Consider the following 24,338-nt stretch of genomic DNA (forward strand, 5'->3'; position numbering starts at 1 on the left):
CTAATTCTCAGGTTTTACTTGGACGCAACAGCCTTCGCTGGGTGAGGTACCTGCCCTTTGCCTACTAGCCACTGGGTTTCCCTCTTTCAAGGTACTTATTTAACTCCCAAAAGTACCCTAGATCCATCCACTTTTCTCCATCTCCACTGCCACCTTGTTAGTCCAGGCCACCATCATCTCTCTACTATAATTCTACAGTCTCACACTGCTCCCTCTGCTTCTACCCTTGGCCCCCTAAGAATCCACCAGTTAGAGTGATCTTTTCAAAGAATAAATCATCCTTGCAGAGGGTTCACATTTCTCTTAGGAAAAAAAGAAAAATCAAACTCCTGGACATGGTTCACAAAGACTCCCATCATCTAGCTAGTATCCTTGCTCTTTCTGTCTCATCTCGGGCCACTGGGTCCTAAAGCTGCACACACCTTCTTCCTATCCCTTGAACACACTAAACTTATTCTGGGCTGTTTGCACTTTGTATTACTTCTGCTAGGTCTGCTCAAATGTCATACCCTGAGACCATTCCTCCCCCTCTATTTTGTCTGTGTCTTAACAGCACTCATCACTTTCTGAAACCATGTATGTTTTTATTTACAGGATCATTACCTTTATCCCCCCACTTCTAGCATGTCAGCAGGGAACTTGGCTATTTTGCTGACACCACTGTATTCCCCAGCACCTGGCTCGATGCCTGGCACAAAGCGGGTGCTCTGTAAGTATTTGTGGATGAATGAATGAATGAATAGGGACCAGAGAAGACTAGTTGAATCCAGTTCTGCCTTACTCGCTGAGTTTGGGCAAGCCTCCGTTTCCTGCTGTGTGAAGTGGGGGTGGAGGAAGTGGGGTGTTGAGCCAGAAGGTGTTGATTAGCTGTAAAATTTCGGCCTTGTTTTCCCCCTAGTCTTCGGCCTGGAGCCAGCCACTCAACGGCCGTCCAGCGTCTCAGATCCCCACCTGTATAATGGGTGTGAGATCATCCCAACGTCTAGGGGTGGTAGCCTTGCCTTTTAAGGCAGTAGAGGCCGAGGGCGGGCGAGGCCGTGTGGGTGGAGAGAAATCACAACATCCGGCTGCGGAGGCGGGGCGGGGGCGCCGGCGGCGGCCGGGCGGGAGGCCGGGGAGCCGCTGAGGAGGCCGCCACTCTCCTCCGGGCCTCTTCCCGCTTCCGATGTGCGCCCTCCAGAGTGGGCCCACCCAATGAAGTACGGTCGGACACATGGCCCAAACAGGTTTCCGACCGGCCGGTAGAGGCACAGGATACCGAATGCGTCCCCAACAAAACCCTAGAGAAGCCATCTGCGAGCCAAATGCACCTGGGCCACACCCCCAGATAATGGCCCAATCAGAATGCAGGACTAAGAATGACCGACGTTTCTCTTATCCAATCACACATCTGCTCTCCTGGGCGTGACTCAGAGAACCCACCTCCGTTGTTCCAGCTGTGGGCTGGACCCTAATTGGCAGTTCGATGTCCTACGAAGGCCTAGAAATTCGAACCTAGGGGCTGAACTCCGCCCTCAGGCCAACCAGGAAGAGGTGACGTAAATTAGTCCCGCCCTTGTGCCCCTTTCGGCGAATCCCTGGCTCGGAGGCGGGGAATGATGAAGAGTCAGACCAATGGGAAGACGGCGCGGGGAGCGTCCGCCCAGTTACTGGTCAAGTAAAGTAAACAGAGGGCGGGGCGGGGAGGGACGGCGCCGGGGTGGCCCTCAGGAGGGGGCGGAGAGTGCGCGGCGGGCGGCGGCGGCCGGGGAGGCCCGGGAGGCCGCGGCGCGGTCACTGCGAGCCGAGCCGCGCCGATCGCCATCCGGCCCCGGCTCTCGCGCGCGATTCCGGCCGGCGGCGCGGCCCGGCGGGCCCGGCGGCGCCGCAGCCCATGGAGCTCGAGAACATCGTAGCGAACACAGTGCTACTCAAGGCCCGGGAAGGTGAGGCAGCCGGGCGGACGGCCGGGCCCGGTTTCAGGGAGCGCGGTTGCGCGGCCTCTGAGCTCGGCGGGGCTCCCCAACCGCCCGATCCCTTAGCGCCGCGGACTCTACGCCCTGCGCCGACACTAGCCCTTCCGGCCCCCAGTCTTCCTTCTCCGCACCTGCCCCTGGGAGCCAGGGCCCAGGAAGGGGCGGGGGTCAAGCGCCGCCCTCGCGACGGGAGTGGGGTGAGGGTGGCAGTTTGAAGGAATGAGGGAAGGAGAAGGGAAGTAAGAGGTAAGGGTGGTACCTGAGCCCCAGGAGAGCTTCTCTAAGGCCTCTTCCAGGTGAACGGTGAGAAGATGCCCCACGTGCCCCGGGCCCAGACTCCAGCACCCAGCCTGGACTGGCACAAAGTTGGTATTCGGTAAAGGTTGGAGAATGAATGAAGCGAGCCTCTGTGTAGCACATCCCCCTCGACTTGGGGAAACTCCTGGTCATTTATACTACCAGCTCGACTGCCACTTGCTGGGTGCCTTAGAACACTGAGGACAAAGGGGAATGGGCCGCGATTTTTTGCCCTCAGGAAAAAAATCTCTCGGTATCCACGGTCTAGTGGGGCAAACGGGCACAGAAATAAGTGGGAGCTGAGCATGCTGGGCTGTCAAGACTGTTTAAGTGCAAAGGCCTGGATGAAGAGCCAGTCTGTAGGACCCAGTGTTTGTGGAGCTCTTCATGGCTCCGACGCCAGATGTTATCATGCACCTGCTCTGTGAGCGTCCCAGGGGAAGCTGACCTGCTCCTCACTGCCTTGTGGTCGGTCTGCTCCTCACCTGCCACAGCCCACCTCAGTAAACGGACATCTACTCTGTGCCCCACCCTGTCCAGGGTGCTGGGGAACCAGCAGTGAACAAGACCCTTTTTGGAACTGTAGGGTAGGGAGATCCTGACGTTTTTGCACTCTTTATTGGGCTTCCAGGCTAAAAGAGTCATCATCTGCTTCACCTTCCTACCCCATTTTACAGGTGGGAGACTGAGGCTCAGACCAAGGACTAGCCCCAGATCACAACGCAGATTGTGGTTGACCCAGGCCTAGGGCACAAGATGCCCAGCACAGTCTGTAGGAAGCCCAAAAGATTCCCCAGCACCTTGTGCTAGGCACAGCACCTTGTGCCCCCTGCCCACCCAATGTGCATCACCCCAGGGAGGTACTGCCTGGAAATGGGCCTGGCAGCCTGGGACCTTAGTGCCAGGGAGTCTGTCTTATCTCCTGTCCCTTATCAAGCCCAGGGGCTAGGCCTTCCTCCCAGCCTCTGAGGGCATCTGCCGATTCTGTTCTGCCTCGTCATCCAGCCAGCCAGGGAGGAGGGGTGGAGAGAGCCTGGCCAGGCCTCCCTTCTGAGGGCTATAGCCAGTTCAGGCCTCAGGCCTGCTGAGAGCACTGCCTTGCCTGGCCAGAGAACATGGGCACCTTCTGACAAGCTTTGTCAGGCCATGGGTGAGGTACAGGGGGTATGGCCTGACTGGGGACTGGTGCCTCCACTAGAGAACCCTTATCCCAGCCTGGCTCTGCCCCTCCCGCCTACATGGCTTTCGACAAGTCTCTTCTCTCTGAACTTCAGTATCCCTTTTTGTGTAGTTGTTGGGGATAGGACATGAAGACTAAAGAAAATCCCAACTGTCACTGAGTACTGAACCTGAGCCCATGGACTGGTGACATCAGAGTCATTTCATGAGCTGGCTAACAGCTTGGGGCGGGGGCCTTGCCAGCCTCCCAAGTGATCGGAAGCTGTAAGTGGTTTGGGAACCCTAGGTGTGTGTATACAGTTGGTGCCTAATAGATGATAGACATGTTTGGAGTGGAAAGGAGCTCGGACTGTGGTCATGGGGAGCTGAGTTCCAGTCTGACCGTTGTCATCTCCAGGCTCTGTGACCTTGGCAAATCGATTTGTCACTTTCGGGCTTCCATTTTTCTCATGAAATTGGGACCAATCTGGCAGAGCTGCTGTGAGGATGAAGCAGGACACACTGGGGATGTGAGCCCTTGCTCAGTCCTCCTTTCTTTCCCAGTGCCCAGAGGCACAGGGAGGGGGCCAGGGTAGGGTAGGGAGGAACCCCACTGACTTGGTGGCAGTTCCAGAACAGGATATTTGCATGTGACTCTTTGCTGCAGCCTTGATGTGGCTGGGAGGAGGGGGAGAAGGAAGTAACTGGTGGGGGAGGCAGGCAGATGGAGGGTTGGGTGAGGGACCTATGGGGGTGGGGGAGGAGTTCCCCTTCTAGGGAGACCTTGCCCTGGGTTGGGGGGTGGGGGTCTGTTGCTCACTCACAGTGAAGCAATGATTGTGGGGTATGCCGGGTACAGACTGCAGGAGGGCTGCTAGCAGGTTTCTCAATGGGCCCCAGCAACACTTCCTCTTCCAGGCAGCTTAGGTCTGGGAACCCATCAAGGGACTCAGCCCTGCCCCCTCCCTAGAAGGCAGCTCCTCCCCCTGCACCACCTGCCTTCACCCAGGCCAGATGGAAACAGGGCCAGGAAAACTAAAGGGGAGACTGAGGCCAGGCAAGGGAAAGTGGTTGCCTAAGGTTGCCACTGGTTGCCTAAGGTTGGAGCTCTTGCCATAGCCCTACTGGGTGCTGGACACAGACTCTCCTATTCACCTTCACTGTACCTCTGGGGGTGGCTTTGGACCTGAAGGACACGTGGAGAAATTGAGGCTCACAGAGGGCAAATGATGGACCTAACGCATGAATTGGAGATTCCCATCCAGGTCTGTGGGACTCCAAGTCTCAGGCCCCTTCTACCATTCTCAGCCTGGTGTCCCACAGGCCACAGCTAGCTAGTTCTCTGACAAGTTTTATTTATTTGGCTGCTGTGAGGTTTTTTATGTTTTATTCTTAAGTAATATAGGAACCAATATTTCATGTAACAGCCCAGATTTCCAGCTGCTTTTGAAAAAAATCAGAAGAGCTGGACGTACTGAGCAAGCATTCCTACCTAGCAGCAAGCAAGCCGTCAGCCGAAGTTGTGCTGCAGCTGCCACTGTTAGAAGGGGCACTCCCCGGTCCACTTCACCACACTCCCCACCATTTCCTGTTGCCTCACATCTAGCCCACATTTACCATACCTGTTGGGCTCCATAGGCATTTGAGCTGCTACTGTGGTTTCAGCAGCTACAGATGGGGGGGTCAGCTAGGTAAAACAAGGCAGGCATCAGGGCCTGGGAAGCCCTTGTTTGCAGGGAAGGGGGGATCCTGAGTGCTAGCCCTCCTGCCTCCACCTTTCTCGAGCCTGTGAGAGCTGTGATGCAGGGCCCAGTGATAGAGGCCTGGGAGCCTCCCCAGTGGCCCAGGCTTCCCTCTGCCTCTGACCTCTCTCAGGTATGCCCACATGTCCTGGGATCTCTCCCCTCTGTGCCCTGATTTATGGAGTTCCCACCAGTGTGATGCCTTTCTCTACTTTCTTCTCCTGAGGAACTCCTACTTGATGGGAAGTAGCTGAGGCTGGACCCCTTACAAAAGCTAACCCCCTCCCCATGGCCTCACTGTCCCTCTTGGCTCTCCCAGCCTGGGAGCCCCCAGCAGGAGGGCCCAGGTGGACCATGTGTATTCTGGAACCCAACAAGGGCAACTGAAGCATGTGGAAGAAGGGCCCGAGGTGGACTGCTCTGAGGATCAAGGGGAGGCACATGGTGGCAGTAGGAATTGAGACCAGCGCCTGGTTACTTCCACAGGTGGCGGTGGCAATCGCAAAGGCAAAAGCAAGAAATGGCGGCAGATGCTGCAGTTCCCCCACATCAGCCTGTGCGAGGAGCTGCGGCGCAGCCTTGGTGAGGCCCAGGCAGGACTTGGGGTGCTGAGGCCAGAGACCTGCTGGTGCCAGGGGGCCTCCCCTGAGACTTGCCCTGGGGCGGAGGGGCATGGCTGGGGGCCCGGTGAGCAGGAAGATTGAGACTGCACCACCCAGCCCGGTTTCAGTTCCTGGGCTTGGGTGGGTGGAGGATGAACAGTGAACAAGGACCGACTGGGGTTGGATGAAGTGGGCATGAGGAGTAGGGCAAGGGCAGATTGGGGACAGTCTGAGAGAAGTCAAGGGAAGGAGAGGTAGACCTGGGGTCAGCAGGGCCCAGGACAGAGGGAGCTGAGCCCACTAAGTGCAGCCCTAGAGAATGCCCAGCAAAGCCTTGACCAGAAGCCCTCAGCCTGGGCAGTGTGACAGGGTTGCTTCTGGGTGGGGACAGAAGGGCCCAGGACCCCGTTCCGGCTTATCCTGGCCAAGGCCCTGTCTGATGGCCTGCACGTGGGCAAGGAATGTACTGTAGCTGCTTCCACTGCCAGGGAAGGAGGCCGAACTGAGAGTGTGCCGGAAGCCACAGCTTCCTCTCGCACTTTCGCCAGGCAGGCAGCAGGTGCGGGCCTGGCTTGGGCTGGGCTGCGCCTGGCCGGAACCTCACAGACTGCACCCAACCCCAGCACTGTGACATATGCAAGTTGTGTGAACCAGGAGACAATGGGGATGGGGGGGAGGGGGTTGGACACTGCTGGGTTCTGGAGCCAGACTCCTGGCTGTATGGCATTGAGCTGGTCAGTGAACCTCTGGGCCTAACAGTCCCAAGCTATGAGGACTAACAGACGTACTCACCTCAGGGCTGTGGTGAAGGTTATAAAGGACGTAATGGCTACCACACTGCAGGGCTGGGAGCTGTTGCTGGGGCCCAGGGTGCCCTGCAGTGAGCTCTGTGTCTGTGAACCCAGCAGCTCCCATCTCTGCCTGCAGAGCGTGACTACCACAGCCTGTGTGAGCGGCAGCCCATTGGGCGCCTGCTGTTCCGCGAGTTCTGTGCAACGAGGCCTGAGCTGACCCGCTGTATTGCCTTCCTGGATGGGGTGGTGAGTGCGGCCCAGCCCGACACCAAGGGCATGCGGGCAGAGGTCCCGGGCCCTACGTGCTCTGTCTCCCCACACCTGTTGCTCCCCCCAGGCCCCAAGCTTCTCTGCCTCCCATCCTGTAGGCTGAGTACGAAGTGACCCCTGATGAGAAGCGGAAGGCATGTGGGCAGCGGCTAATGCAGAATTTTCTGAGCCACACGGTGAGTGAGCAGTGATGGAGAGATGATGGCAGTGGGTAGAGCTCAGTGACAGTGAGAGGAGTGACCACAGCTTGGGCAGAGAGTGCCCTGGAGCTGCTCCATGCAGCACCACAGGCATGGAGCCTAGTGGGTGGGCCGGGCTCAGGGCCCAGCAGCCTGCCAGCAGCTCTGCTTCACCCTGCCCTGGAGATTGGGGGGCGGGGGCGTCAGGAAGGGAGTTCAGCCACCGGGCAGGCTGGTGCACCATTGGCCTGCAGACACCCCTGGCACCAGCGTGAGATATCTGGCATCTCTGTCCTGGGAGTGGGCAACTATCTGAAGGAGTCCACTGCACTGACTTGTCTGTGGCCTGTCCCCAGGGTCCTGACCTCATCCCTGAGGTCCCCCGCCAGCTGGTGACTAACTGTGCCCAGCGGCTGGAGCAGGGGCCCTGCAAAGACCTCTTCCAGGAGCTCACCCGGTAAGCTCTCCCTGCCCACCAGCCCAGAGCTGTGCCCAGAGGAGGGGGCTTCTGTAGGCCTGGAAGGCTGTGAACAGCCCAGTGGTTGGTGAGGGAGCTCAGCTTTTAACCCTGGCCTTGCCCCTGCTGGGTGACCTTGGAAGGTTGCCCTCACTCTTGGTAGCATGCTCAGCTTCAGCATGGGATGTGTGTCTCCGCTTGGTGGGTTAGCCGGAGGCGTGGCTAAGAGTGATGCCTTGCAGGCTGAGCATGCACATAATGGGGGCCTGGCCCATCAAGCTGAAAGCCTGGGGTGTCGCAGGGCTGACCGGAAGGCTGGGCTTTACCTCCCTCAACAGACTGACCCACGAGTACCTGAGTGTGGCCCCTTTTGCCGACTACCTCGACAGCATCTACTTCAACCGTTTCCTGCAGTGGAAGTGGCTAGAAAGGTGAGCCCCTTGAAGGCTGGGCCAGGATAGGCTAGGTTGCTGAGGCCCCTTATAGGCCTTGGACTCCTGCTTAGCCAATGTTTGCTCCCCTCCCCTTGTCCACAGGCAGCCAGTGACCAAAAACACCTTCAGGCAGTACCGAGTCCTAGGCAAAGGCGGCTTTGGGGAGGTGAGTGGCCAGGACAGTGCTCTGGCAGAGTGTATGGGGCTGAGTATGGTGGACCCTAGACTAGCCCCTACTATAACCCAGCAAGGGCGTGGCTAGCCCCCATTTGCCCCTGTTTACGTGGGCCACAGGTGTGCGCCTGCCAGGTACGGGCAACAGGCAAGATGTACGCCTGCAAAAAGCTGGAGAAGAAGCGGATCAAGAAGCGGAAAGGGGAGGCCATGGCGCTCAACGAGAAGCAGATCCTGGAGAAAGTGAACAGTAGGTTTGTAGTAAGTACAGAATGGAGACCTGTCCCTTCCCCTTGGCCATGCTAGCTCACCCTACCCTCCCCACCCACTAGCCTAAGGTCTATTCCCACCCTCAAAGGGACCACCCTCTGCCCTGCTCCGCCCCTTCCAACCACCACCTCCCTGCCCTGCATTATGCCCAGGAAGGGTGGGTTTGGAGTGTTGACTTCAGGCCTGGGGAGATGGCTGGGCCCCAAGGAGTGGCACCGAGAAGGATTTTTGGGCGGCTGGCGTTAGCCCCACCACCAGTCGGCCCCTGCAGCTCCTGCTTGAGGGATCGGGTCCCCTCGGCCACAGGTGAGCCTGGCCTACGCCTATGAGACCAAGGATGCACTGTGCCTGGTGCTGACACTGATGAATGGAGGTGACCTCAAGTTCCACATCTACCACATGGGCCAGGCTGGCTTCCCTGAAGCACGTGCCGTCTTCTACGCTGCTGAGATCTGCTGCGGCCTGGAGGACCTGCACCGGGAGCGTATTGTGTACAGGTGGGGAGGGCTCTGTCGACTGCCACCAGGGCTTGGCCCTTCCCCTCCAGGGGCTGCAGCTGGCCCTCGATGGAGGCAGTCAAGGTTGCCGATCAGGCCAGACAGCGGAAGGATATTGGTGTCCTGGAGCTGTGACCAGGTGAAAAGCTGGCACTGGTTGAGGGCTCCACAATACCCCACACTGGGCAGGCATGAGTGGTTCAGACCTAGGTTTTGGGGTCTAGCTGACCCACATGTGAATCCAACTTTGTCCCTTCTCTTTGTGTGAGGTTGGGCCAGTCAGCTCCCTGCTGCCAAGACTATTTCCTTTTCTGGGAAGCAGAGACTGTAATTCCTACCTTCAGATTGTTGCAGGAGCTGAGAGAAGTAGTTTGGGTGTTCCTGGCACTCAGGGCTCAGGAATGGAGAGCTCTGCTTATGATTATTAACAGTGATTTCATTTGAGCCTCACCACAGCCCCATGAGGGGATTAATGAGAAGCCTCATTTGACAGAGGAAAGGTAGTCAGTCACCAAAGGGGCAGGAGCTTCCTCCACACCAGGGGTGAACAAGGCTACTGGTGACATTCCAGGAGTCCCCACTTTGCCTTCCACTCACCTAGAGAGTCCTGGCTTTGTAGATACTTCATCTGCTCCCTTGAGTTGGGGCTGCTGTCCCGGGAGGGCAGGAGTGCCTGTTGCCCTGGCAGCAAATGGGTCCTGCACCTTGCTCCACATCCAATCCCAGGAGGCAAGTGAGCTAGGAGCAGCTGGGCCTGTCTGGCTCCCTGGCAACCTGAGCAGCATCTGACCCGTCCTTTGTCTTCCCACAGGGACCTGAAGCCAGAGAACATCCTGCTGGATGACCACGGTGGGTGGAGAGACACAGGGTGGAGTAGGGTGAGATGGGGAGGCCTGGCCTGGTAACGGGCCCACCTGCTTCTCCATCCACATTCAGGCCACATCCGCATCTCTGACCTGGGCCTGGCTGTGCATGTGCCCGAGGGCCAGACCATCAAAGGCCGTGTAGGCACCGTGGGCTACATGGGTGAGTCTCCTGCCCTGGCCTACAGCTTCCCATGTCCCCTCACTGTTCCAGGCCCAGCCTCACCTACTGTGTGCCTCAGGGAATACAGAGATCCCATACTGATGTTCCTCTTACAGATTATGAGACCATGACACAGCCAGGGTCCTACACAGTTGTGAATCCACATCATTCATTCACTAAACACAGTGGCCCTCCGCATCTGTGGGTTCCACATTCGTGTGTTCCACCAACCATAGATCAAAAATATTTGAATAAAAAATAACAATACAACAATTAAAAATAATACAAGTTTAAAAAGCAGTACAGGGGCTGGCCCGTGGCTCACTTGGGAGAGTCTGGTGCTGATAACACCAAGGCCATGGGTTCGGATCCCTATATAGGGATGGCCTGTGGCTCACTTGGGAGAGTGTACTGCTGACAACACCAAGTCACGGGTTAAGATTCCCTTACCGGTCATCATTTTGGGAAAAAAAAAAAAAAAAAAAAGCAGTACAGTATAACAAGTATTTACATAACATTTACATTGTATTAGGTATCTTAAGATATCTTAGAGGTGATTCAAAGTATACAGGAGGATGTGTGTAGGTTATATGCAAATACTATGCCATTCTCTATATCCATGAGCATCCATGGATTTTGGTATCTGCTTGGGTCCTAGGGCCAATTCTCCATTGATGCCAAGTGACGACTGTACTTAATGAGCACTTACTATTGGCTGGTCCTGCAGGTGACTACTGGTGAACAGAGGAGAAGGGTCTCACATCCCTTTCTGTGGTGCCAGCCCTGCCCTTCCCTGAACCACTCAGGCTTGGAATGGGCATGCCCACGTGTGGAGTGGGCCAGTGGAGGGGCCAAAATATGGCCACATAATCCCCTTGGGGACCACTTGACACAGTAGATAAAGTCCTGGCTCTACAGGATCCACCTCTTGCTTGTTGTGGGCCTTGGGCTTCTCCCAGCCTCACTTTGCTGGACTATAAAATAGTCATCATACTGCTTCCCAGGGTTGCCTTGAAGATGAAAAGGGATAGTAAGAGGGAATACACCCCACATAGCTGCCCTCATAGGTAGGAGGGTTTCAGCAAATAGGAATTTCCTCCTTTCTTCTTGCTCAAATTAAAGCCAGAAATTGCAAACTGGTAGCCACATGGGCCCAATTTGGCCTACATTCATGTTTAAATCAAATAGATTTTAGGACAATTTAATAAGCCAGACAGCTTCACATAGAAAATAAGGATTTCTGACTTCCCTGAAAACTCTGAAGATCTGGGGCCCCTGGATGTGGCCCTGCAGCTTTCTTTGATGGGGCACGTGCTCTCCTACTCGCTGAGGTCTCTACCAAGCTGCTGATGGTTCCTGCCTGGAGAGTGGGCGTTTGAGATGATCCCCCAACTTAATGTGTACTGGGCATCCCCGGGACCCGCAGGCTCTGTTTTCTGCCTCCTGCCCAGCCCTTACTCTCATGTCTCCCGCCCAGCTCCAGAGGTGGTGAAGAATGAGCGGTACACGTTCAGCCCTGACTGGTGGGCACTAGGCTGCCTACTGTACGAGATGATCGCAGGGCAGTCACCCTTCCAGCAGAGGAAAAAGAAGATCAAGCGGGAGGAGGTGGAGCGGCTGGTGAAGGAGGTGCCCGAGGAATATTCCGAGCGCTTTTCCCCACAGGCCCGCTCCCTCTGCTCCCAGGTACAAGTGGGAGGCCTGACTGGCCAGGGGTGGGGGCACTTCTCCCAACTCCCTACCCCCACCCAGGGACACCCTGACTGCCTCTGCCCTGCCACAGCTCCTCTGTAAGGACCCTGCTGAACGCCTGGGGTGTCGTGGGGGCAGTGCCCGCGAGGTGAAGGAGCACCCCCTATTCAAGAAGCTGAACTTCAAGCGGCTGGGAGCTGGCATGCTGGAGCCACCCTTCAAGCCCGACGTGAGTGCCATCCACTCCTGCTGAAGGCAGGGCCAGGCCAGGGCTGGGGCTGGGGGCTGTTGGAGTATTGATCAGGGTCATCTTTGGTGCAAGTGTCAGGAAAACCAACCTATTGGATTAGCCAAAAAAAATAATAATTTCACTGGGCTCACAAAAATGGAAAGCCCGAGTATAGGTCTGGTTTTTGGCATACCTGGATTGGGGGTCCAACAATGTTATAGGAATTCTCTCTCCCTCACCCTGTCCCTCCCCAGTGTCCTGTTTAATGTATAATCTTCACTCTCAGGCAGCTCTCCCCGGCAGGTGGCGGTGGGGGCCTCTAGTGGCTCAGACCCACATCCTACCAGCTCAGCCACCCCAGTAGACAGAGAGTGCCTCTTGTCCAGTAATTTCAAAAGAAATCCTAAAGGTGTAGGGGGGAGTCCTAAGACTGATGCTTATTGCCTCTGATTGCTCAGAGGACCCTCACTGGCCATATCTGGATCATATGCCCACCTGAACCACCGCTAATGGGAGAGATCAATTCCTCAAAGCAAAACAAGTTCCTGTTTCCAGCAGGGGGAAGGGCTGTTGGACTGCAGAACAGTGGCTGTCCCCCATACCTGACAATGCTGACTGCCCTTCTGTGGGCAGGACACTCCGCTTTGTAGAGCCTCGCCCATTTACTGAGCATCTCAGTGGGTCATGCACCCAGCAGGCAAGATCATCCTCTAGTCATCAGATTCCAAGTGGCAGAAACCAAACGCAAACTTACTTAAGCCCAAGGTGGAGTTTATTGGTTCATTTGGCCAGAAAATCCTAGAGTAGGGCCAACATCAGGGTCTCATGACATGTTGACAGGAATCTACATCACTTGGCTCTGCTTCAACCTGTTGACTGTATCCCTCCCACTGAATTCTGGCATCTCTTTGCGTAACATCACAGGGAAGGTTCTGATTTGCCAAGTTTAGGTCATTTGCTTGCCCCCTCCCATGTCTGTGAGGACTAGGTCCTGTGACTGACAGTTCACCAGGAACTCTGGGAAGGCTGGAAGGTGATGGGCGGGCCAGGCTGATAGTTTTTCACCACACACATGTTTGTTTATTCATTCCACAATATCTAAGTGCCCATATGTGCTAGACCCTGGAGATAATGAGGTCCACGGGACCCAGTCCTGCCCTTATGTTGTAGTGGGGAGACACACCAAAATAAACCAACAAGTGAGAAAGAATTTCAGGTAGTATTAAGAGTGACAAAACTAACACAGGCTGAGTAGAAGACAGGGAATGATGGTGGAGGGGAGTCTCTGAGGAGCTGATGGTTAAGCAGAAACTGAAAATAGGTGAAGGAAAGAGCCATGCCAGGATTTGGGGTGGGAATATTCCAGGCAGAAGGAACAGCCAGGCATTGAGGTCCTGGGGCAGGGATCAGCCTCGTGAGATGGAACAGCAAGGAGGCCAATGTGGCTGGAGTGAGCATGTGTAGGAAAGAGGAGTGTGGTCACATTCTAAGTGAGATAGGGCTCCTTTGGTGGATTTTGAGCAGGAATGTGAGGTGCGGGAAGTGGGCCATACAGGATGAGTAGAAGTGGGGAGGTCAGCTAAGGGGCTGCCTCCACTGAGTGATTGTCTCACATAGGGCTCACCGAAACCCTGAAGGGTGGGCATTGTCATGGGCTAGCACTTGAACTGAGTGAGCCTGACTTCTAAGCAGCCCACCCCCAAGGCTGGTACTTCTGCTCAAGTTTCTCCTGCTTCCTGTGCACATCATCTCGTTTAACCCTGGCATCATCACACTGCCTCTGGATCTTTTGTTCAGCATTAGAGATGAGGGGGCTGTCTGGTTAACTCAGTTGGTTAGAGAACAGTGCTATAACACTAAGGTTGAGAGTTTGGATCCCTGTACTGGCCATCCACAAAAAAAAAAAAAAAAACCCAGAAAGATGAAATCAATGCCCTGGAGTTTAACTTTTTAGAAGAAGCAGGTAAAAATCAAATTTGATAATATATTTTTTAACAGCTTTATTGAAATTTAATTCACATACCATACAATTAGCCCATTTAAAGTATACAGTTGATTGGCTTTTAGTATACTTAGTGTTGTGCACCCATCACCACAATAAATTTTAGAATACTTTCATCACCACCACTCCCCAAAAAGCCCATATCCATTAGTGGTCATTCACCTGGCCCCTGGCAGTCACTAATCTACTTTCTGTGTCTATAAATTTGCCTATTCTGGACGTTTCATACACATGGAGTTGCACCATCTGTGACTGGCTTCTCTCACTTAGCATAATGTTTTTAAGGTTCATCCATGTTGCAGCAGGTGTCAGCATTCCATTCCTTTATCCATTGTATGGATTAGTTAGTTGATAGACTTTAGGGTTGTATCCACATTTTGGTTGTTATGAATAATGCTGCTGTGGACATTCATGCATGAGTTTTTGGGTGGACAGATGTTGTCATTTCTCTTGGTATATTCCTAGGAGTAGAATTACTAGGTCATAGGGTAACTATGTGTAACCTTTTGGGGAACTGCCAGTCTGTTTTCCAAAGCAGCTGCTCCATTTTACATGATGACAGTATTTTATTTGACATCCTTAATAGTAGGATTTAGAAAACTATGTAAGGATGAAAAAGCAAGTGGCCTTCTGGAGCTGAGGTAGGCTCCCAGCAGGGGTTGGGGAGATGGGAGGGGTGGGAGGCCCAGTTCTCCAACTGGCTGTGAGGTGATAAAGCAAGCTCCTAGACATTCCAGGGCTAGGACCCACCAGCTCCAGGCCCTGCGTGGTGGCGCCCAGCTGAGGGGGCCAGACGGGATACAGCCTGTGCTACCCTCACCAGCACGCACCCATGTGCATGTGGATGGGGAGGCCCAGCATCTGCCTCTTTTCGTCATTGAGCAGTGAGGGATTATCTTCCCAGCTTACAGAGAGGTAAACTGGGCTTCAGAGAGAGGGGACTGCTGTCTGTGCCTAGGGAGTGCATGGGCCTCCTAGTTTCTGACTCCAAACCAGAGAGCTGCAGGTGTCAGGGCAGAACCAAGCCAAAGCACTGCCTTCGTGAATGTGTGTATGTGTGTGTTTCCTATCTGACTGTTGCCTCTGTCCCCCAGCCCCAGGCCATTTATTGTAAGGACGTCCTGGACATTGAGCAGTTCTCCACAGTTAAGGGTGTAGAGCTGGAGCCTGCCGACCAGGACTTCTACCAGAAGTTTGCCACAGGCAGCGTACCCATCCCCTGGCAGAATGAGGTGGGGGCCTGCCCTGCTGGTGGGGTGGGCTCCAGGGGGTGGCCCTAGGGGCAGGTCTCACAGTCTCCTGTTCTTCGGCAGATGGTGGAGACTGAGTGTTTCCAGGAGCTGAATGTCTTCGGGCTGGATGGCTCGGTTCCCCCAGACCTGGACTGGAAGGGCCAGCCACCTGCGCCCCCCAAGAAGGGACTTCTGCAGAGACTCTTCAGTCGCCAGGTAACCCCCAGCAGCCTCCTACCTGGGCCCCCAGCCTGGCTCCAGGGGATGATGGGTAGGAGGCAGAGCTGGTGCCCGCATGTGCTAGGAGTGGGCATCCTACAGCCCTGCCAGCGGTGCCCAGGGTCTCTGGCCTCTTTCCCGTGTGTTCCCCATCCCTGGCTGGGCTCATGGCCTCTTTTCTCTTTCCAGAGGTGAGCAGTGTGGGCTATCCGTGGGTTGGCCTTGCTGCCTGGCCTCGGGGAGCCACGGGCAGCCCTTCCATGGCAGAGGCGAGATGTGGGAGAAAGAAGTCTGGTGCCCACTCCCCCCCATCCCCCGCTTCAGTTCCCTGCACCCTGTCCCCTTCAAGCTGCTAGCCTTGCTTAGCTGTTGTCTCCCCCTGCCCTGGCAGACCCTGGGATCTACCTACTCCCCATTACTGCAGTCTGTTGCCAGCAACCTATGCACTGATGCCCACCCATGTGTGGCCTGAGCTGCTGCTCCAGGCCCCTTGTGGGGAACCCCTTCCCCAGAGTGTGACCCTGGGCAGCTCTGGATCTGCCCTGGCAGGGCCAGCCCCTGATGACAGACATCACCAGTGGCTAATGGCCCTTGCTCTGCCTCTCTCTCTCCGTGTCTTCCTGTCCCTCCAGGATTGCTGTGGGAACTGCAGCGACAGTGAGGAAGAGCTCCCCACCCGGCTTGAGCTCCCTACCCACCTCGAGCTCCCCACCCGCCTCTAGCCCCGAGCTTGAGGCCCCCTCCTGCGGTTGGCGGTAGCAGCTACTCCAAGTGCTGTTTACAGTTTTGCACAGTGGTCTTCCCCATTGTCCGCTCAAGTCGTGGCCTGGGGAACACAGCCGGAGCTGTCCCCAGTGTCCTCTGCCCCTCAGCCCCTGGCCTGGCTGAGTTTGGCAAGGCCTGGGCCATCCCTGGGACAAAGGTGCGTCCCTTCAGCTCTTCTCTGTGGAGCTCGGGGCTTTCTGTATTTATGTATTTGTACGAATGTATATAGCAACCAGAGTATTCTTAATTCCCACCCTAGACCTGGCACCCTGGCCTCAGCTCCCAGGCAGGCAGCCCTAGCTGGGAGAGCCGGGAGCTGGCAGAGGAACCACTGCCAAACTCGAGGCTCCTCAGATCCAACTCAGAAAGGCCAAGGCTGGGCCAGGCCAGACTCCTGAGCCCCCAGCACTGTGCTGGCTGCTGCCGACCTCCGAGTGAGACTTGTGCCTGCCCCTGCTGTCCTGGGATCAGGCTACCACCTTCTGGGGCCCAATGCTGTCTCTTCTCAGTGCTTGTCAGAGTGGGATCTGGAGCCTCTGTGTCCCCTAGGCCTGTGCCAAAGTGTGACCAGAGATTGGGCTGACTGTGGGACCCATCAGTCCACAGCCCAGGCTATTCCAGATGGGTCTGCCTCTGCTTTCCAGCCCCAGGGGCACCTTGTCTCTTATGCTGGGCTTTGTCCTGAAGACACCTCTTTCAGAAAATCGTGGCCCAGGCCATAGGAGGGGGTGGGGGTACTCCTGGTAACCCTCAAACATTCCAGACTCCCCTCATAACAATAGACACACGTGCCCAGCAATAATTCGCCCCAACCTGTGTGTGTCTGTGGGGCGTGTGTGTGTCTGTGCGCGTGTGTGTCTGTGCGCGTGTGTGTATCTGTGTGCGTGCAAAGGGGGTAGGGTGAGGCTGTGTCTGTGCCCCAGGCCCCAGCCCTGGCCCTTCCCAGACTGTGATGACCATCCTGGTCCCAGTGTTAGGGACCGTGGGATTAGGGTCCTGATTTTTCCATATTTAAAGCCAATTTTTATTACTCATTTTGTCCAGTGTAAGCTGCCACGTGTCTCTGTGAATACAGTCCGAGCACAAACCTGGCCAGCTGCCCCCGCCTGCCTCTTTCTTGATTCTGGTACTCCAGGGGTCTTCCTGCTTCCCTGGCCCAGCTGGATGTGGGAAGGGATTGGAGGTGGACCTGGTGACAATGTCAGGGGCTGCCCTTCCAAGGCCCAGGAGACCTCAGGGCTGACCTGATGGTAACCTCTCCAGGCAGCCAGGCCACAGTGGCTTTGGGGCTCACCTAGTGGGTTTCTCAGTTTCCTAAATGGAATGGGGCCTGAGGAAAAAAGGCTTGGGGACCCACTGGGGTGTGGGTCTGTGATTGCTGGAGAGGAAGGCCTGGCTGGTAACTTCCCTTCCAAGACCCAGGTGGCCTGGCTGCCAAATGTAGACTTAGAGCAGCCTGGGGGGTGAGGTAGGAGCTGCCGTTAGGAACACCTGCCACGGGTCTGTCTTACCTGGATGCCTGCCACATGTCTGGCCCTGGGCTGGTGCAGTGCATTAGACCCCTCCCTCTGTTTTGACCGTGAAGCATTAAATGTGGATGGGCAAAGACCTAGACAGTAGTGATACTGCCACCTGGGCATCAGAGAGGGTTCTCTGCAGATCTTGGTTGAGCCAGGCTTTAAACAGACATTCACCTGGAGGACGGGGATTGAGGAGAGCATTGCAGAGGAACCACCTATTCAAACACTTGGGGGTGGGAGCTTTTTGCCACAGGTCTGTCCCAAACTTCCCAAATCCATCTCTGCTCTATAGCATCCCAGTATCCGCAGGTCCCCAGGAATACCCTATAACCACCATAAGGGTTTGTTCCTTGCCTCTGGGCTGGGCAGAAGTACATGAGGCAGAGAAGCCACATCAGTTTTGCAGTTGACAGTTCCAGGTTGAAGTCCCAGCCTGGTCACTTTTCAAGCTGGCTTTTCATAGGCCCTTAACTTGTCTGGAAAGATGAGTGTGACAGCCATTGCCTTGCAGGGCAGCTATGAAAATCCACTGAAAGAGACAGACCTCTTGAGCCCCTAGGCCACTGACAGGACTTTCAACTGCTGGGGGAGTGGGTGCTGGGTACCAAGCTAACCAGCTACTTCCAGGGCAGCTAGAAGGTGCCTAGCACCAACTTGGCGGAAGGGGCCTCTTTTTGTCAGCCTAGCTTTTGGAGTGCTTGCTGCCTTTTCTACCAACTCAAGGGAAATGGTAGGCAGGGCGGGAAGTAGGGGGACTTGCTCAAGCACTTCCAGCTGGTGAGTGGCTGTTGCAGGGTGTGGCGGAAGCCAGGCGAAGACGGAAGAGCCAGACCCTGCCCATGAGGTGTGAGGCTGGGGCAGAGGTACATTTGCCCTCAGCTCCAGGCTCTGTTTGGGAGGTGGAGGTGTTTAGGTAGGTATTAGAGTACAGAGGCTGAAACCCAGCCCCAGGAGGGTATGCAAGGATGAGTGGGTGCCAGGCAGGAGGACCCTGCAGCACTCTGCCTGCAAGTGGATCCACATCCTCCAGCCAAGCTCCCCCTTGGGCTAGGGAGGCATCTGGAGAACTTCTTGGCTAGGTATAAGCTCACCTTAAAGCTCTTACCACTGTGGATCCTTGACAGAGGATACTCCTAGAATTCATTTCCCAACAAGCCTTTCCTAAGCTCACCTCCTCCCACCCAGCTCTATGGTGGTTGCTGGGGACCCAGATGGAGATGAGGCCCCTGCCAGCTTGGAGCTCAGTCTGGTAGGGAGGCAGACATGGGAACAGTGGAACCAGTTTGATCAGCACCGTGGCAGAGAGGATTCTAGAGCTGGTGGGGCTTGGGATGGAGGCAGCACCATGTAGGGGAGGCCCCTTGGCCACGAAGATGTCGGAGCTGGTGCCCTCCGGGACACAGGAACAGATTTGCCCAGGTGGAGGAGACAGATGAATGGTCTAGGTAGGGCCTCTAGTGGTTTAGGATGGCCGAGCATGTGGGCAGGGGTGGAAGAAGGGAGTGGCTGCAGCTGAGGTCAGTGAGTCACAACCAACTCTGTGAGCCTTGTTAAGGACGTGGGGCCTTGTCTGGAAGGCAGAGGGGATCCCTGAAGGGTTTTGATTGGTTGTGTCAGGGTGTCTCATTGCCCCAATGAAATCAGGGCCATTTCCTTTGGCCTTATGGAACACACATCCCCTCCCCCAGGGCATGGCCATCTGGATTGGTTCACCAATGGACACAGCCAAAATGAGTCCAAAAAGAGTCATTTGTGTGGTTTTTGGTTTGTTTTTTGGTAAAACTATTAAAAAGGAATTGGGGTTCTTTTCCTCTGAAGATGGATGGCAGGATATAAGCCTAGAATGTGGGGGTTATCCTCACCACCACTTGGGGAGAACTTGCCTGAGAATGATGCAAACACAGAAGAAAGCAGAGGGGAGAAGCAGACACGTACTTGATGCTGTTGCTGGAACACCTGGAACCAACTGTGACCAAAGCTAGAATCTACTCCTGGACTTGCCAGTTACCTGAGTCAGTCCCCTTTGGGCTCAAACCTATTTGTTTTGGAGTTCTGTTACTTGCAACCCCAAATGTCCCAGCTGATAGGCTGGCGGAGAGTGCTTTTGGAAAATCACCCTAAGTGTGGTAGGGAAGTTGGACTAGAAACAATCTAGTTAAGAGGGTGATGGACAGCCAGGTTCCGAGTGGCCTCTGTAAGCCTGGACCTCAGGGTAGACAGTGGGGGTCCCCTTTAGGGTTCAACTCTGTTGGGTGATGGGGGAAGCATGTCCATGGGGGTCAGGGCTGTGGATTCAGCATTCAGTCCTCCTCCCTGTGCTACTTCCTAGTAAGCATGTGGTGATGTACGTCTGCTGGGGACACAGTAGGAGGGGCCGTGGGAGAGAGCCACATCGGGGTGCCCGCCTGCTCGAGCCCCTGCCCATTTACTACCTGTGTGCAGTCCATGTCAGGATGTGACCAGAACCGGGACGTGTGCGTGGTCTCCAGGTTGAGCTGAGTACGCGTCGGGGTTCTCTGAACTCAGCTGCTTGGCTAAGCATCCAGTGTGCCCGACCGATGTGTGCACGGGGTTTGCCGGCGTGTCCCGGGCCAGACAGCTTGTTGTCAGGAGCTGCGTGGCGTGTGTATTCCCTGTGCAAGATGCCCTCGGGAGTGTGAGCCAGGTGCCCTTGAGTTCCAGGTCTCAGCGGGTCAGGTGGGTGCCACGTCCTCCCCTCCTGGAGGACGCTCCCAGGGCAGCCTCCTCGGAGGCGTGTGACTGGGGGTGGGGGGCCCTGTGCCGGCTGCCGCGCGCGCGCGCGCACGCCGGGTCGGCACGCGCCGTGTACGCGCCCGTGCGCGCGCCCCGCGCCTCCAGCCCAGCGCTCGGAGCCGCTTTCGCTGCCACTGTCTGTTCCCCGGGGCCGCCGACGCCGCCTCTCCTAGGCGCGGGGCTCTGTCCGCTGGGCCTGCGCCGCTTGCCCCAAGCCGGGAGGAAGAGCTCAAGGAAGATGCCTGGGCCCGTGAGTACCGCGGCAGCTGAGGGCCGGGAGGGCACGGAGCGCGGGTGGAAGATGGTCCCGGAGTTGAGCCCCTCCCCGCGGGCGGCTCTGTGCCCTGACCCCAGGTCGCCGCCCCGGACCCCTGCCCGGGCCGCAGACAGCCCCTCCCCCAGCCCACACCCGACGGAGGGAGGGAGGGAGAGCGCCAGTGAGCGAGGGAGCCAGAGCGGGGCGCGAGCCGCCACCGGTTCGCTTGGAAACGGTTGCCACAGCAACGGGGTTGCGCTCCTCGGCAACGCGGCTGCGGGGAGGCGACGCCCCCTCTCCCCTCCCCCACTCCACGCGGGCCACAGCTCGGGGGCGTAGGGGGAGGGGGGTTGCGCGGTGGGGGGGAGCGTCGCCCCTCTGGCCTGTCTGGGTGTGCCTGCCTCCACAGCCCGTCGAGGGCGGGGGTAGGGGGCAAGCGGCCCCGTGGGCACGAGCTGACTCCCACGTGGCTGCAGTCGTCGCAGCAGGGCTCCTGGGGTGGCTGCAAACGTGGGGGCAGACCAGACCATGGGCCTGCCGCTGGAGTAGGAGGTATGGAGGCTGGGTCCGGGGTCTCTGCCCCCATAACCCCCACCACCCCACCACCCCTACCACCACCCAGGGCCTTCTCCCGCCTACCCGCCGGCAACATGTCCTAACCCGAGTTGAATTCCTTAGGGGCGATGTGCCTTACCAGGGGAGAGAAAAGAAGCTTGCATCTCTCCTCCTCCTCATGGACAGGGCACGTGCCAAACCACGGCATGGGCCGGCTCTGCCTGGATCTCTGCTTGGGGTTCCTAGCTACCTTTCTCCAGGAGGGGTGGAAGCAGAGTGGGCAGGAGGAGAGGAAAGGACATTGCTGACCCAGGGAAGCTGAAGTCGAGGCCAGATGGGAGCAACCCAGTCCATTGTCTGGATCACAAGTGCTCCTTTCTTGTTTGAGCACAATGCCCCAACTATGTTGGGTGGCATGCAGGTTGGCTGGTAGGGAGGCCAGCACCACATGGAGGTGCCCAGTCCTCCAGGGGAGCTCCTCTGGGAGGAGAATGGCCGCTGAGTCAGAGGAAATGACCTCTGGCTCCCCTCCCAACCTCCCCTCAGCAGGCAGCAGGCTGGAGAGAGAAATGGCCCTCTTGCCATCTCTCCCAGGCCTGACTCAGCAGATGCCAGCCCAGACCACAAGCTGCAGACCCGGCATCCCAGAGACTACAACAACCCTGGGGTTTCCTTTCCCATCCAAGGAGGTATCCTGGGCACCAGAGATGACCAGTATCTGGGGCATTTAAGGCCTTTGGATTAAATGCCCTTAGTTGGGTGGTACCCTGAGAAGTCAGGCCTGAGTCTCCCACAGACAGGGGTGCCTTTGGAATTATGCACAGACTCCTTTAATTCTGTTTCTGCTTTGTGTGAGACCTGTGTTGAGCACTCTGCATCCATTGTCTCTTAATTCTTAAAATTGTGCAAGGTAAGTTTATTATCCCCACGTTAGAGATAGAGACTGAGGCTCAGGGAGGCCAAATGACTTGCCCGAGGGCACACAACCAGTAAGTAGCAGAGCTAGGTTTCCAGGGCACATTTCTCTGCTAGCAAAGCCCTTCTCTGACTGCTAGACAACATCTCTTGTGATCCAGGCAGAAAGGAATTGTAAAGCCTTTGACAAGAGCATTCTTTTTTAGTATATGTGCTGCCGAAGCGAGCACGACAAGAGCATTCTTAACCTTCCTTCACATTCCTCCAGAGAGGAAATTCCCTATGTTTTTCAGGTCTTGCCTGGTATGCCTTTCCTTCTTCCAGCAAAATCAGTCAGGTTCTTGCTCCCCGAGACGCATTATAGGACTGTGCTGCTGCCAAGCTGTCTGCCTCTCTTTCTCCCTCCATTTTCTCTCTCTGGGTGAGACTGAGCAGTGAGGGCTGCCATGGGTCCCTGGGAAGCATTCCCCCAAGCCCTTAGTCCTTGGTTCATGAGCTCAGTGGCCTGATCAGTTTGCAATGCTGGCTCTGGGAGAGAGAATTAAGCAAAGATGAGTCCGTGTGATGCTATACCCTGTGGGTGCTCAGTCTAGCTCAGATGTTGGAAGCCCAAATGCCTCCAGGGGCCAGGGAGCTGCTTAGCTCAAATCTGTATTACTTGTGTGAGGTGTGGATTTGGCATGACCAGATTGTCCAGTTTTCAGGATGAGTCAGAAATCCAGACCTTTGTGTAATATCTGATTTTTAAATGTTGGCAACTAGTCAGAATATTTAAAAGAATAGATTGTGGGTCAACAAAACATATCCATGAATGTGCCCAGCCTGAGGGTCAAGAGTCTGAGACCTCTGGTCCATGGTAAAGTGAGGGCAGTTTTTTCTGGACCACTGCCTGGGTGTGCAGTGTAGCACCCTGGGCTGCTTTCCACATTTGAGCCTCTTCAGGCTGCAAAGTGCTGGTGTTTGGTTGGTCCCATGCAGCTGTGTACACTGGACTTCAACTGTTTCCACATCCTTCATCAGTTCTGCTCCCTCCTTGGTAATGCCAGGCAGGTCTCATCATCCCTGTCCTACAGGTGAAGAAACTTCAGCTCAGGTATGGGAATAGCCAGGGTGGGAATCACATGTTCAATTAGGGCACTAGCAGGATTCGAACCCAGGACTGCCCCACGATGCTCTGTGTATTACACCAGGCTGCCCCACACAAGAGGGTATCTTCATCTTCCCCCATGTGGCTGTCTCCCTTGGACAGGGAGGGGTAGATAATTATCCCCATGCTGGATGAGGTGATGGAGGCACAGAGAGCCTCAGGTCTGAGGTTTCAGTGGGGGAGTCTGGTCTCTGAATCTCCTTCCCCACGGCCCCCCTCAAGAGAGCCAGAGCTTGGGCAGCCAGTTAGCTTAGTCGGTTAGAATGCATTGTTGTAACACCATGGTCAAGGGTTCAGATCCCTGTACCAGTCAGCACCCCTCAAACCCCGAAAAAGGGCCAGAACTGAGTACAATAGACACTGACCTAAGTAAGGGGCTCAGCCTGCTAGCCCACTGGCACCCCAGTCTCTGTTGTACTGTTTGCAGTTTCCCAAGGCCTGGGTTCCTGGCCCAGTGTCAGGTTTGGGTACAGAGATGCTACCTGCAAGCAAGGGTGCCAAGCCAGTACCCTGGCCCAACTAGAAATGAGGTTCTGGCCAGCTCCAATCCTGACTGAATGTGGGACCTGGGACAAGTCCCATCATCTCTCTCTGGCCTCAATTCATCAGTCTCGGTATGGGCAGGGTGAGAGATGTCACCAGTGCCTCCCTGAAATGCCCTTCCTGCTAGGGCAGTGGGCTTTGCAGTCACCTGGGCTTCACAACCACCTGGCTGTTTGGGCCTGAGCTAGACCCAGTCCTTGTTGAACCTACATCCTTGTCTGTAGAATGGGATGAAAACGGCCATCTCCTGGGTGTTACTAACAAATGCAGAGGCCAGCAGTGGGCCTGGTATGTGCAAGGCATGCAGGACCAGTTGAAAGTCATCCTCGTCCTCCATCCCACCCTCATTCGACACACCACACTCTCCTCCTTCCCTCTGTCTCCTGCTCTGAGTCCCTGTCCTTTCTCTCGAGGACCAGCAGCTCCAGCCTGACTCTCAGGGCTTTACCTCCTGACTCAGGGCCCCTGCTGCCCGGGATTTCCTCTCTCCACTCTAGAACCACTGGTGTATGCCTCCATGGAGTCTTTTACTTTCATTCACATAGATGTATGGGTTCTCAGCTTGCTTATAAACCACCCTGCCAGGGCCCAAAGCTGGAGGATAGCCTTTCTCTCTGCCATTTGGGTGAATGGCCAACATTTCCCAGGAATGAA

At 56.0% G+C, this 24,338-nt stretch overlaps 1 protein-coding gene across 4 annotated transcripts; it reads left to right on the plus strand.

The window, feature by feature from the left end:
- The first annotated feature begins 1,842 nt into the window (after positions 1–1,842).
- On the plus strand, positions 1,843–17,085 carry GRK6 (G protein-coupled receptor kinase 6). 4 transcript variants are annotated; one of them, XR_010022409.1, is made up of 17 exons: positions 1,843–1,925; positions 5,639–5,734; positions 6,682–6,794; positions 6,917–6,994; positions 7,354–7,454; positions 7,793–7,885; positions 7,991–8,054; positions 8,183–8,323; positions 8,639–8,829; positions 9,641–9,678; positions 9,766–9,855; positions 11,333–11,541; positions 11,639–11,776; positions 14,873–15,010; positions 15,092–15,226; positions 15,862–16,151; positions 16,254–17,085. XR_010022409.1 is itself a non-coding variant. In XM_063084160.1 (17 exons), exons 1-17 carry the CDS (start codon positions 1,874–1,876, stop codon positions 15,986–15,988), a joined length of 1,806 nt encoding a protein of 601 aa, XP_062940230.1. In that variant the 5' UTR covers positions 1,843–1,873; the 3' UTR covers positions 15,989–17,085. The 4 variants fall into 4 exon arrangements, 3 of the variants coding, with proteins under 3 accessions (XP_062940230.1, XP_062940213.1, XP_062940222.1); XM_063084160.1 differs by adding an exon at positions 15,341–15,342 and having other exon boundaries at positions 15,862–17,085; XM_063084143.1 differs by having other exon boundaries at positions 15,862–17,085.
- Positions 17,086–24,338: the final 7,253 nt, after the last annotated feature.

This window comes from Cynocephalus volans, chromosome 2 (assembly GCF_027409185.1).
Source record: "Cynocephalus volans isolate mCynVol1 chromosome 2, mCynVol1.pri, whole genome shotgun sequence".
Taxonomy (NCBI): Eukaryota; Metazoa; Chordata; class Mammalia; order Dermoptera; family Cynocephalidae; genus Cynocephalus; species Cynocephalus volans.

Coding starts and splice junctions, on each gene's coding strand:
- GRK6 (XM_063084160.1), top strand. CDS start 1,874: ATGGAGCTCGAGAACATCGTAGCGAACACAGTGCTACTCAAGGCCCGG. Junction 9,679..9,765: donor CATCCTGCTGGATGACCACG/GTGGGTGGAGAG, acceptor ATCCACATTCAG/GCCACATCCGCATCTCTGAC. Junction 11,542..11,638: donor CCCGCTCCCTCTGCTCCCAG/GTACAAGTGGGA, acceptor GCCCTGCCACAG/CTCCTCTGTAAGGACCCTGC.